Source organism: Haemaphysalis longicornis, unplaced genomic scaffold (genome assembly GCF_048455015.1).
Source record: "Haemaphysalis longicornis isolate Haplotype H1 unplaced genomic scaffold, Haemaphysalis longicornis Haplotype H1 scaffold_3, whole genome shotgun sequence".
NCBI classification, from domain to species: Eukaryota; Metazoa; Arthropoda; class Arachnida; order Ixodida; family Ixodidae; genus Haemaphysalis; species Haemaphysalis longicornis.
In genome coordinates, this window is record NW_027526335.1 from 128185545 (window position 1) to 128197160 (window position 11616).

Sequence of the window (11616 nt, forward strand, 5' to 3'; positions counted from 1 at the left end):
AAACATGAAAAAGTTCAGTGTGGTTTTTTGTGCTTAAAATGAGAGCTACTGTATTTACTCTCATAATGAGCCCTCCCCCCACTTTTCTTGTTGAGAATTTACTTTTTTGTCACTGAATAAAAAATGCAGCGGGAATATGTCTTATTTTAAGCATGGTTGCTGATGCTGTAGACGATCACAGTAACGTGATATCGTGCTACAGTACGCGCAGAAATGCTAAAAATGCATTCCAAGAAAAAGAAATCTCATCCGTAGCCGGAGACGTGAGCGCGAATGCCGCGGCTTACAATTTAAAAATTGCGCGTTTGCGGTGCGCCACCTGTTGAATGCAAAACAAACCTTGCGCCATAAAAACGTTGCGGTGTGCGAAGTTCGAACAAAGCACCAAACGTACTCCGCACTCCTCTGATCTTGTTTAGGGCTCGTTCACGGCACCAGCAGCATCAGTGGCGTAGAGTTTGCTGCAATTTTACGGTTTTTTTCTAGTTCGACGACGAAGTAGCAGTTAATTTCTTCAGCCGTTGTGACATGCGCGGGCGCGACCAACCTTTCGAGTTAGACTGCAAAGCCAGCGTCGATAACGTGGACGTGCTTCGTGCGAGGATGCGTACGCATGGCTGACTACTACGGCGAGGCAACCGTGCGTCGTGGATCGTCGACTGGGAGCCCCCAACCCAACGAGGTACGATAGATGCTCTTCGGCAGTGTCTTTATTTATTGTGGCAAGGTCCTCGGAGGCGTTGCCAAATCAACCCCCTACCCGACCTGGTAAAATCAAGACAGACTGATCAGTTGCAGTTACGAAGCTACACCAGCGAGTTTTTTTTTTTTTTTTGCTACGCATTTATTACAGTAGCGGTGGCTTAAAAATCTGGTTACTACTGATCACACTTGCTTCCGTCACGCTGAACAACGCCACGGGTCAATCATCGATGCCGCCGTCTTTCACGCTCAATTTCAAAGGGAAGAACAGCTGAACTTCGTCGTTGTATGTTCTCTTGGCCGAGGTGAAAGAACATATAGCTTAAATTACATTACATTGAGTTGGGCTGGGATTTTTTGACCACGATTTGAAGCACCCGTGCAAAAACAATCCGCATTTCACTTCATGTTCAAATTAATTTATTTTTCCTTACGTATGATTAAACAATATCAGAATAATGTGTGATGTAATTCTAATTCACAAACAAATATAACGCTTCATAGTATGGTCCGAGCAAAAAGAGTGAAGCATGTGTGTCATGCTTTTAACATTTTCACAGATGAATGATTTTTAGCCAATTATCTCCTGCCCCCTTCGGTCTATAAAGGGGCATCCCTTGCTGAGGAGAAAAAAAGACCAACTGAAAATGCTTTAAAAGAGGCTTTAAAGGTGTCGTGTTATTACGTGTTCAGTAGATTTAAACGTAACCGAAATGTAGGAAGCATATAACTGTCCTATTTTGGAGAGAGTTGTGTTATATGCAAGAGCATAACATGCAACTGTTCCGCTTCGATTTCGTGAGCGATTAAGTTTTTTTTTTTTTTTTTGCTTGGTACCAACACAAATTTTCCTGAAACGCCATTTTTCATACATGGGACAATTAAGTGAAAGGCGAATGCTAAACCTGTACAATTTCTTATTCCGCGAAGTAGATCAGAACGTTGAAACTTCAGCATTTCTTAGTTGTCTGATTGTGAAACTTGTCAGATGAAGTGGGTAATTGAAGTTAAAAAAAAACATTTGCAGGTTACAGATCGCATATCTGGTTCTCAATAATATTCTCATGACTAAAATAATTCGTAATATTACCGTTTAACAGGTTTCTGTTTCATAAAATTGTAATTTAAGTAAAAAAAATATATTGCAGGTTAGTCATTGTATATCAAGCTTTAAATAATATTTTGAGAATTGAGATAATTTGTGATATTCTCTTTTTACAGGTTTGTGTTCCACAAGGAGTGAAGGTGTCAGCACAGAAGCTTGAACGAAACTGCCGGAAAGCATTCTACTACTGCTACGCATTTGTAGATGTCAAAATTAAGAAAGTCACAAAAGCAACTCAGCAGAACGACCCATTCCTCAACTGGCCAGTCTCGCTGACTGCTGTCATCAAGATGCATGAGGTGCTCAACCACGGGCTCGACTGCGCCGATGGGCTTCGCCTTCTAAAACCCACATCGGACACCAGTGCCGCATTCTTCCGCTACTTTCAAGATGATACGACCCCAGCAGCCGCACTAGCTCCTCATAAAACGAAGCTGGTAAGGCAGGAGGACGGTGAGGGCCTGCTCGCTAGCAGCGCTGTAAATCCCCCAGCCAGCACCGTCTACCACTGGTTCTGCGGGTGGCAGAGAGGGCAGTATACCGACGAAGGAGTGATCCCCCTCACCAAGCTGGACAGAAGAGCACCAAATCACGTGGAACATTGTAAGTGGCTATGTACCCCAGCACATTCCATATATTGCTACTTTTATGTGACCTGTGCCAACTTTTATGCAAACATAGTATCTCTCTCAGTTTAATTTTCAGCTGCAAGCAAGCTATTATGCAGTGTAGACGGAAAGGCATCGCAAAAACTCTGTTCTGCAGTGTTGAATTTTCTAGTTCGGGAGAAAGGCAGCGATGAGCACATGCACAGCCACGGCGCACTTAACTAGACTTGTCTGATGCACCTGTCCTAATGAAGACGGCACAGCCTGACTGTGAAAGCCTGTGCTTGTAAAACTACGTTTAAATTGTGGCCATTAGGCCCAGACGTTCATATGTCTCAGTACATACCTTCGCTCTACTATTTTTGTTCCACTTACAAGGAATAAATGGGCGTGTGGTATTCGCCACAACAGTGCAGCTCGTAATACATCTTTATACGTGGCACAGCTAACAGCAGCCTGGCGTGGGAGCAATGCGCAATTTGAATAAAATTCAATGTGAAGTGAATTTTCACTATTCACATTTGACAATAATTCATTTGCAGTAATCTTTTGCCATTCACATTCGAATATATGTAATTCGCGGTTGGTTTCTACTATTCGTATTTGAGAATATTCGATCTGATTCACAGTCAGTTTTCACTATTCCTAACTGTTCACAGCATCTCTGGAGGGGGCATTCAGGAAGCTTGACAGGGAAAGCAAACACATCACAACTCCCAAGAAGCCAGCACCAGCACACCCACAGAGCAAGGCCAACAGGTGGCAGCAGAGCCTGAACAGCAGCAGCTGCCTATGGATACCGAGCCACAGCTGGAGGCCCAGGGCTCAACTGGAAGCAGTCACCAACGTGAGGTGTTGAGGTGTGGCTTGTGCTCGTGCATTTATTTTAGCAAAGCCTAATAATTGTGACCCTTACTCCAGTTACTGGACACCTAGGTAGCAACTAGACACCTGAACAAGATCTGTTTCTCAGCAACACACTCCACTTTTGGAAAGAGCTACCTATTTTATAACCACGTGCATGCATTTTTTCAGGGGTCTGTTGTACTAAAATTTATTTTTACGAAGGTACAATTGCAGGAGCTAAGTAGAAGAAGGCTACAGGATGCCAAAAAAGACACTCCAAAAATTAAGGCAATCCAACATGACTGCGTAGCATCATAGCAGAAGCAAGACGAACAAGTTTTTCCAATGCATGTAAAGGGGAGCAAGAATGAAGTAGTATTCATATGTCACAGCTAGTGTGAAATTTTGTATGCTGGCTGTCGTATGTCTTCCGAGGCCCTTTCTGACATAGGGAGGGTGCTAAGAGGAGGAGGAATAAACTTTCATTAAACAGCACTGTGCTGGTGTTAGGGGCCCCCACCAGGTGGGACAGTCTTCAGCCCAGCTTAAAAGAAGTGTTAAACAGACTCTGCCAGGATCCAATCTCATACCATTAGATACATAGTCAGTTGCACAGTGCAAGTTTTTGAGATGTAAAATTTTACATTCTGGTCTTAATGTTTTTTCTGTGTGTTTCGCTGAATAGTCCTAGTATGCCACTAAGGCCCTGTGAATAAAAAGGTGCCTTGCGAAAGCGCGAGGTCAGGGGCTCTCAAGTAAGGCTTTGAGGAACCCTGGGATTTTGAAGAGGCGTTGCTTGGGTTCTGTGAGACTAAAGTGGCTATGGTGTTGTGCTGCTGAGCCCAAGGACATGGGTTCGATACCGGCTGCGGTAGCAATTTTCCTGATAGAAGTGAAAAGCGAAAGCGTCTGTGTGTCGAGATTTCGGCGCACGTTAACTCTTCCTAGCTGTTCCTAGGTAACCAAAATTAAACCCCAGCTGTCTCCACTGCAGCGCGCCTCATAAGCAAGGTGTAGTTTCGGTACTTTAAACCTCGCAGTCAATCAATCAATCAGTCATTATTATGTAACTGAACATGGCACTAAACAAAGCTTTTTCTTGTGTTTTATTTTAGTTCAATGAATGCATTAATGTTTGTGAAACTAATCTGTAAATACCTGCGTAGTATTCTCTGGTCCAAACTGGTTATCTAAGCTTGGCAGGGGAAGGTGAGTTCTGTGAACATTTTTCTGCCCTAATGGGTTTCCCGGTAGGCCCATAGTTGAATACCTACGGAACACCCTTATTACTTCAGCAGTGCAAAGAAGACAATAGTAAAGATAGGAGATGCAACAAATTTTGAGTAAATCTGTGGTATATCCTGAACAAATTTTTCGTAGGACACTGCGGAGCTGTAGAAGATCTACGAGGAGTGGTGGCGCCAGCCTTCCCTAGCTGCTGGCAACCCATATTATGCCACTGCCCTTCAGCAGCTGCTGCGGCAGATGCACAAAATCAGAAAGGAGCCCCAGGAAGGAGCCTGCCCATGAAGGCAGGCTTCACCAGCGCCCGGAGGTGCGGCTGTACCGTCAAGGTCCAGCCCACAAGCATTGCCAGGCGTCGCCCTGGGGTCAACCGGGGACCAGGTAGAGTGCCTGCTGGCCAAGAGCTCGGCTAGCAAGAAGGTCAAGCGGTCCTCACGCCCTGAACCTCAGCGTCAGAGATGGGGTGCCGCACGCCAAAGCTCTCGGACTACAGAAGGGACAGAAGGCACCTAATAGGGTGCCCCTTGTGTGGGCCTCTTCATTTAGGGTTATGTTTTCTCCGGAGGTGTGTGAATGGCACTACAAGTCATAAATGAATAGTGAAAACTCACAGGAAATCAAATCCAATATTTTTAAATGCACATGTCTCGGCATTAAAGGCCAACTGCACTCAAATTTTTCTTTGTCCAAATAAGCAGTCTAAGCTCTTAAAATCACCTTGGCGAAATCCTGAGCTTCGCAAGCACACTGCACACTAGGTACCATCGTTCAAAGTAGCTCCATGCAGACGACGTTTGCACCTGGCGGAGAGTTGCCGAAACAAGTTCCGAGCAGCCTGTGACGGAGGTTGGGGAACCTGTCCCATGAAGCTCGCATTTCTCCGGCGACTTGCAGGGCGCTCCGCCAGGTGCAGGGATGTGCTCGCCCGGGGTTTCTCTGCTACACCAGCGCGCTGTGCCGCCGTCGCCATCACATGTTTAAACTAACCGCATAGGCAGGCGTATCCGCCATTTTTTTTTTCAGTGTAAAAAAAAAAAAGAAAGAAAGATGAGAAGCCTACAAACTATTCACGCGCTTGCGAATGTCTTGGTGTTAGCAAACCTCTTTTTACTTAAAAATAAAATTTTTACTCAAAGATAAAAATAGCGCGAAATGAGCACATGCCTTACATTTGTCATTCCTATTGCATTTACCACAGAAAAAAAAAAGATATTTTATAACTTTTTGGCCGCTTGCATCCCGCGTCCAATATGGGCCATATTTGGGCTGGCCCAACGCCACCTCCATCCTTTAGACCTTTTCAAAAGTTTGACGACCTAAATAGAGTTGTTGTGCACGCGGCTATAAACGCTTGTGTGACTTTTGCATCACTCGCTAAGTGAGCCAAAATCAGCCTTTCTCTAAGTAACAAATACATCAGCACAAATATCGGCCGTCGTCTTCGTCAAGTGCGAAAACTAACGAAACTTCTCCTCTCCTAAATAATAGTCTAGATTTTTAAAAGTTCAATTCCCAAGTGAAGTATTTACTTTGAGCGTTAGATTTAGTTTATTTGAAAGTAAAATGTTTTCAGCAGCACCTGTCTCTGGTTAAAGTAGAAAACAGTTGCAGATAGGAAATGTTTTCGTGCTTTAGTGCATCATTTAGCTGTGGAAGCTGGCTTATCGTTTTAGATCCGTTTTATAATTCGTTTCCCGATGGGCAGCAAGGCAAAAAATACTGGGTTGATATTCACGAAGCTGTTTGCACATAATGTATGGTAAAAATAGTGATCGATCGCAGCCCGCGTGCGGTTTGTTCCCTTCAAAGAGAGAGACGTGATAGAAGCGTCGGCTATAACAAAAGCTCCTTTTCGAAATCGTACGGGCAAGTAGCGTTGTAAATCAGGGTCCGCTTTTTTAGCAAAATATGCTGTTGGGCTAGTTGGTTCATTGCTTAAGGAAAATCGAGCGCTACAAACGAGGACAGAAAAAACGAAGAACGATGAGACAGATGCGCTACTAACAACTGATTTATTCCAAGGAAAGACAGCGATATAAGTAGCTTGTCTACAAACGCACAAACATACACAACGGATAATAGATCTGAAAAAGATACTATAAAAACAAAATAGCCACAGCTGAAGACAACAATCACACCTTTTTATCGCATGTTGTCTAGGATCCGGTACTCCTTCGAAAACAGGGATAGCGATGCTTCACTGATACAGCCTGCGCTGTTTTTTTTTTTTTTTTGATAAAATACGCTTCGCGCAGTTCTTGCGCCACGGTGTCACGACTCTTGCCGATAATGATTGTCTCTGTCAGTCTCGGAAGGCATCCTTTGCCACACTCGCGGCAGTAATGAGGCAAATGCGACCCGGTGCCATTCTTCATGGAAAGATCATGTTCCCTGAGGCGGTCATTTACGCATCGGCTGGTTTGTCTGATGTACACCTTACCGCAGAAGCAGTCATCGAAGAATCTCGGGAACACCTTGGGTATCGGCTAAAATAATTCCAATGCCTTGTTTTAAATTGCTTCCATTGTAATATTTGCAGTCGTGACTGAAATAGATGCTCCCATAGCGGTACCGAAAACTTGCCTGTAGAATTCGCTTTTGTGCGAGAAGCAAGTGTTAGACAGGCAAAACCGTAGCAAGGTGCAGAGCTCAGTGACATCGAACGGCGTGCGATACACTAATGTCATGTCCTTGTGGAGGAACTGCCTGGAAGTGGAGCCCTTCCTCGTGTCTTCAGAAAACGTGGTGTGCAGATCGCGCATGTGCAAGCAAGCAAGCTCAAGGGTGACTTGCTTAACATAAAGGATCCTCCCTCGGCAGCGTTTCCCTGGTGTGGTCTACAAAATCCCATGCGCCGACTGCGAATCGGTATACATTGGTGAAAGCGGAAATTTCTGCCGGCGTCTTAAACAGCACAAAAATGACGTCACCAAGGGCCACACCGTGACGAATGCACTTGCAGAGCATGCCGAGAAGATGGGCCACAAGATAGAGTGGGACCACGCGCGCATCATAGCCACGGAGTGGAGTGGATAAACTTTATTAAGACGAGCTTCAGGTGCCCGCCAGGTGGGGGGCCTCCTGTAGTCCGGGAAGCCCTGGTCCGCGCTGGCTGCCCTAGCCCTCTCCACCAGGATACGCTGGACTGAGAGGTCGGAGCTGGCCAGCTGGTCCGCCCACTGCTCGTACGTTGGGTGAGGATTTGGGGTAAGAGATGGGGTTTTCTGACACTCCCATACCATGTGGTACAGGGTGCCTGGTTGGTGACAGAAATTACACGTTGAGTAGTAGAGGGTGGGGTACATGGCATGGAGGAAAGGCAGTCGCCTGTGCTCTGGATAAATGGGGATGTGGTGGCGGGAAGCGTCGTCGTTCGTGGCGGTAATGGGCGAGGATGTCCGCGTATGAATTCAGAGTAGCGGGCTTGGGAGAGCGAAGGAGCTGCGTGACTTCACCTTTTTGAGAAACGGCCCGGTGTGTATGAACGCGGGCAGCGGCGTGTGCTGCCTCGTTCCCCTCGAAGGACTCATGTCCGGGGGTCCAGATGATGTGCATTTCCGGGAGCTGGTGCACACTTTGCAGAATTTTTAAGGCCGTGGGTGTTATTCGACCTAGCAGGAAGTTGCGGCAGGCGGATTATAGTGAAGTAGTCATTTCCAGTGGTGGCGGCTAGAGCGATGGCAAGTCCTTCTGCTGCCTCAATAGATGTCGTGTGTACTGTAGCGGCCGTCAGTTCTGCACTGTTGGCTCCGGTGACACTCACGGCATGTTCCGGTTGTTGGTGGTATGGAGAGGCATCCGTGTAACGAGTACAGGGAGAGTTGGGGAAGCGTTTTCTAAGGGCTCGTATCCGGACTTCTCGGCGTGCCTTGTTATAGATGGGGTGCATATTTCTGGGAATGGGTGCGATTGTGATGTACTGTCGGATGGTTAGAGGGATGCGTTGCCTCTGTTCGCATTTTGGGGGAGGCCTGTAGCCGAGCTGGGTAAGTGTAGCCCTGCCGGTTGGCGTGAGCTTAAGTCGCGTGAATTGGGAGATGCGATGAGCTTCTTCCAGTTCCTCCCATGTATTATGGATGCCGAGCTGTAGAAGTTTTCTTGTTGCTATTTTTGGAGGCAGTCCAAGGGCGGCCTCGTAGGCCTGGCGTATGGCGATGTTTAGCTTTTCTTTCTCTGCGGGTTTCAGGGCCAAATACGGTGGCGTAACCTGGCTAATAAGGAGGGCGTGAATGATGCGCAGGGTGTCAGCTTCTTGTAGCCCAAGTCGCTGATGGGAGATCCTGCGGATGAGGTGAATGAGCTGGTCAAGAGTCCGTTGCAAGGGAAGGATAGTCTGAGCGCCTGAGCCATCTTTTGGTATGGTGAGGCCTAATATGCGTAGGAGTGGGACATTGGGGACGCGTTGCTCATTGATGGTAAGTTCTGGATCTGGTATGGGATCTGGACGCTTCTTATATGTCCTTTTGCACAGGGTTAGAAGGGCAGATTTTTCGGGGGCACAATCGAGTCCTCGGGCTTTCAGGTATTGTTGGGTGACCTGAATGGCTGCTTGAAGTGCATCTTGCTGGTCGCCCGGAGATCCAGTGGGGACCCAGAGCGTTAGGTCGTCCGCGTATATTGCGTGGCGAAGATTCGGGATGGCTTTTAGTAGGGGTGGCAAGTCTTTCATTATGAGGTTGAATAGTATTTGGGATACTACCAACCCCTGCGGAGTGCCCTTTGGCAGGGTTTTAAATGCGTCGGATCGGCGGTGCCCAATGCCCACTGTTGCTGTGTGCTGGTTTAGAAAGGAGACAAAGTATTGGAATGTGCGCTCGCCACAGTTTGTAGATGCGAGGCCTTGAAGGATGGCTTGGTGAGAAACGTTGTCGAATGCCCCCTTAATGTCAAGGGCCAAGATGGACCGCTTGCTGTGGCTATTAAAGTCGTCCAGCACTTCCTCCTTAAGCTGAAGTAGTACGTCTTGGGTTGACAGATGTGGGCGGAAGCCGTACATCGTGTCAGGGAAGTAGCCGTTGTCTTCAACGTGGGGCGAGAGCCGGTTGTAAACCAGGTGTTCAAGCAATTTGCCGACACATGAGGTCAGAGGAATAGGCCTCAGATTCTTGGAGTTCAAGGGTTTGCCGGGCTTGGGGATGAAAGTGACGTCTGCGTGTTTCCACTGTGGGGGCAAGGAACCCGCCAGCCAGCACTCATTGATGTAGACTAGAAGATTTTCTAGGACGGCATGGTCGAGGTTTCGCAATAATTTGTTAGGGATTTTGTCTCGACCCGGAGTGGTGTTTCGGGTGAGGTTGTAAGCTGCCGCCTCGATTTCAGCAATGGAGAACGGCTCATCCATTTTGGGATTCGGATCGCCTGTGTAGTCAGGTGCCTGGGTGGGTTGGACGTGAGGTGGGGGCGCCAAGGCTTGCTTAATAAGTTCGTCCAACAAGTCTTCTTCTGTGCCCGGGTAATTGTGGATTAATCGGCGAAGCTGGTCTGCTGCGACCGCCTTATATTCACCGGGGCCCATTAGGGAACGGAGCAGGTACCATGTGCGGCAGGTTCCCAGCGTTCCTTGCAGCTTGTTGCAGAACTGCGTCCAGTTGTGCTGGCTCAGCTCACGGGCGTACACTTCAGCTTCTGCCGTAATTTCCGCAATGCGGATCTTCAGCTTGCGGTTCGTCTTGTTCTTTTTCTACCGCCTGATTAGCCCTCTACGGGCGTCCCAGAGGTGGAGGAGATGGGCATCGATGGCTGGGTTATCCTGCGTAAGAGAAAGTTCCTTGGCGTGTTTTCTTGCCTCTTGAATGAGCTTGGTAGTCCATTCCTCGAGACTGTTATCCGATCAGCGGGGGTGGTTTCTCGGAAGTTCTTCCAATTTGTTATGCACGCAGTGCCAATTTTTTGGCTGCTCGCTCTTTGATGGGAGATTTGTGACTGAATTATGTAGTGGTCACCGGGAAAGAATTTCGCAACGAGGCTCAATCTTGAATCGCTAATAATTCAGACAACAAGCAACGCAATCAACAGATCATCTGGCACTCTAAACCATGTGTACTCCCGTACATTACGTCATGCGCTCAACGCTGCTTAGGAGCCTGCTGCTAAGCCATCAATCCATTATGAACAAGGGATCCATACGGATCCCGAAACGTCAATTTTGTTGCAACATTTATACAAATGCCTTTACCTGACCAGATGGCATTCCGTCGAACTCTCGACAAAGACAGATTGGCTTATAGGTTTATAGATGACACAGCTACACTCTCACACCTACCGACAGTGCTACTTGGGAATGCCACATCAAAGGGAACATTAAGGCGTCTCTCGCAGCAGAGCGCACATGCAGCAAGCTACTCTGTGAAGCACAGCTCAATGGGTAGGCCACGCATCACACATAAAACAGCAACTGTATGTCACAGCTTTGCTTGTTAATCATCTGTACAGACTGTGTAGGTGTTTTTTTGCCAATGCACTTAGTGAGAGATGTTGCTGTGCTTTGTTTGTGTGGGTGCTGCTACAATTGCTGAAGTTGTTAATGTGAATGTACTGAGTGATAGGAGTATGCATATGACTGAAGTTGTGTTTTTATGGTTCGCATAATGCCACCTTTTTAAGGCTAGGACGCAGGCTCCTGCTTGTGATTCTTGCTTTTGATGTTTTGTACTTGCATATCTTTGTGGTGCAAACAAATAAACTTTGTTGCAAGTCAAGCACTTGTCGTGTCCTTCTTTCAGGCCTGTGGGCAGCAGAAATGCCACAAGGTGTAATATGCGCAGAATGTAGCTCACTCATTTCAAGCACGAAAAACTACACTGAACTTTTTCATGTTTCGACACTTTTTGCACCTCAAAGGTTGCTGCTATGCTTAAAAAGAGAGAAAGAGGAAGTAAATATATTGGGATGCAAAAGCGACATAGCACAGGAGCATAGTTCAGCACATCTGCCCAGGAGGGACCTAATGGATTTACGGTACAATACAGACGCCTAAAGAGACACTAAAGTGCAAAAGCAAGTTGGCCAGCATCAGTAATTACAGTGTTGTGAATACAAATAATATGCCACTTGCAGCAGCAGTACTTTATTAGTGCATGAAAATTCCCAAAGTGGCGTGAAAACAGGCAC

General features: G+C 46.9%; 1 protein-coding gene across 1 annotated transcript; it reads left to right on the forward strand.

Annotated features, from left to right (window-relative positions):
* Positions 1–203: 203 nt before the first annotated feature.
* Positions 204–11309, forward strand: LOC144175078 (uncharacterized). Its single transcript, XM_077704125.1, has 3 exons — positions 204–682; positions 1924–2410; positions 3075–11309. Exons 1-3 carry the CDS (start codon positions 614–616, stop codon positions 3272–3274), a joined length of 756 nt encoding a protein of 251 aa, XP_077560251.1. The 5' UTR covers positions 204–613; the 3' UTR covers positions 3275–11309.
* Positions 11310–11616: the final 307 nt, after the last annotated feature.

Excerpts from the sequence above, each read along its gene's own strand:
- LOC144175078 (XM_077704125.1), top strand. The coding sequence starts at position 614 with ATGGCTGACTACTACGGCGAGGCAACCGTGCGTCGTGGATCGTCGACT. Across the intron at positions 683-1,923 it reads GGAGCCCCCAACCCAACGAG|GTTTGTGTTCCACAAGGAGT; the intron begins GTACGATAGATG and ends CTCTTTTTACAG. Across the intron at positions 2,411-3,074 it reads ACCAAATCACGTGGAACATT|CATCTCTGGAGGGGGCATTC; the intron begins GTAAGTGGCTAT and ends AACTGTTCACAG.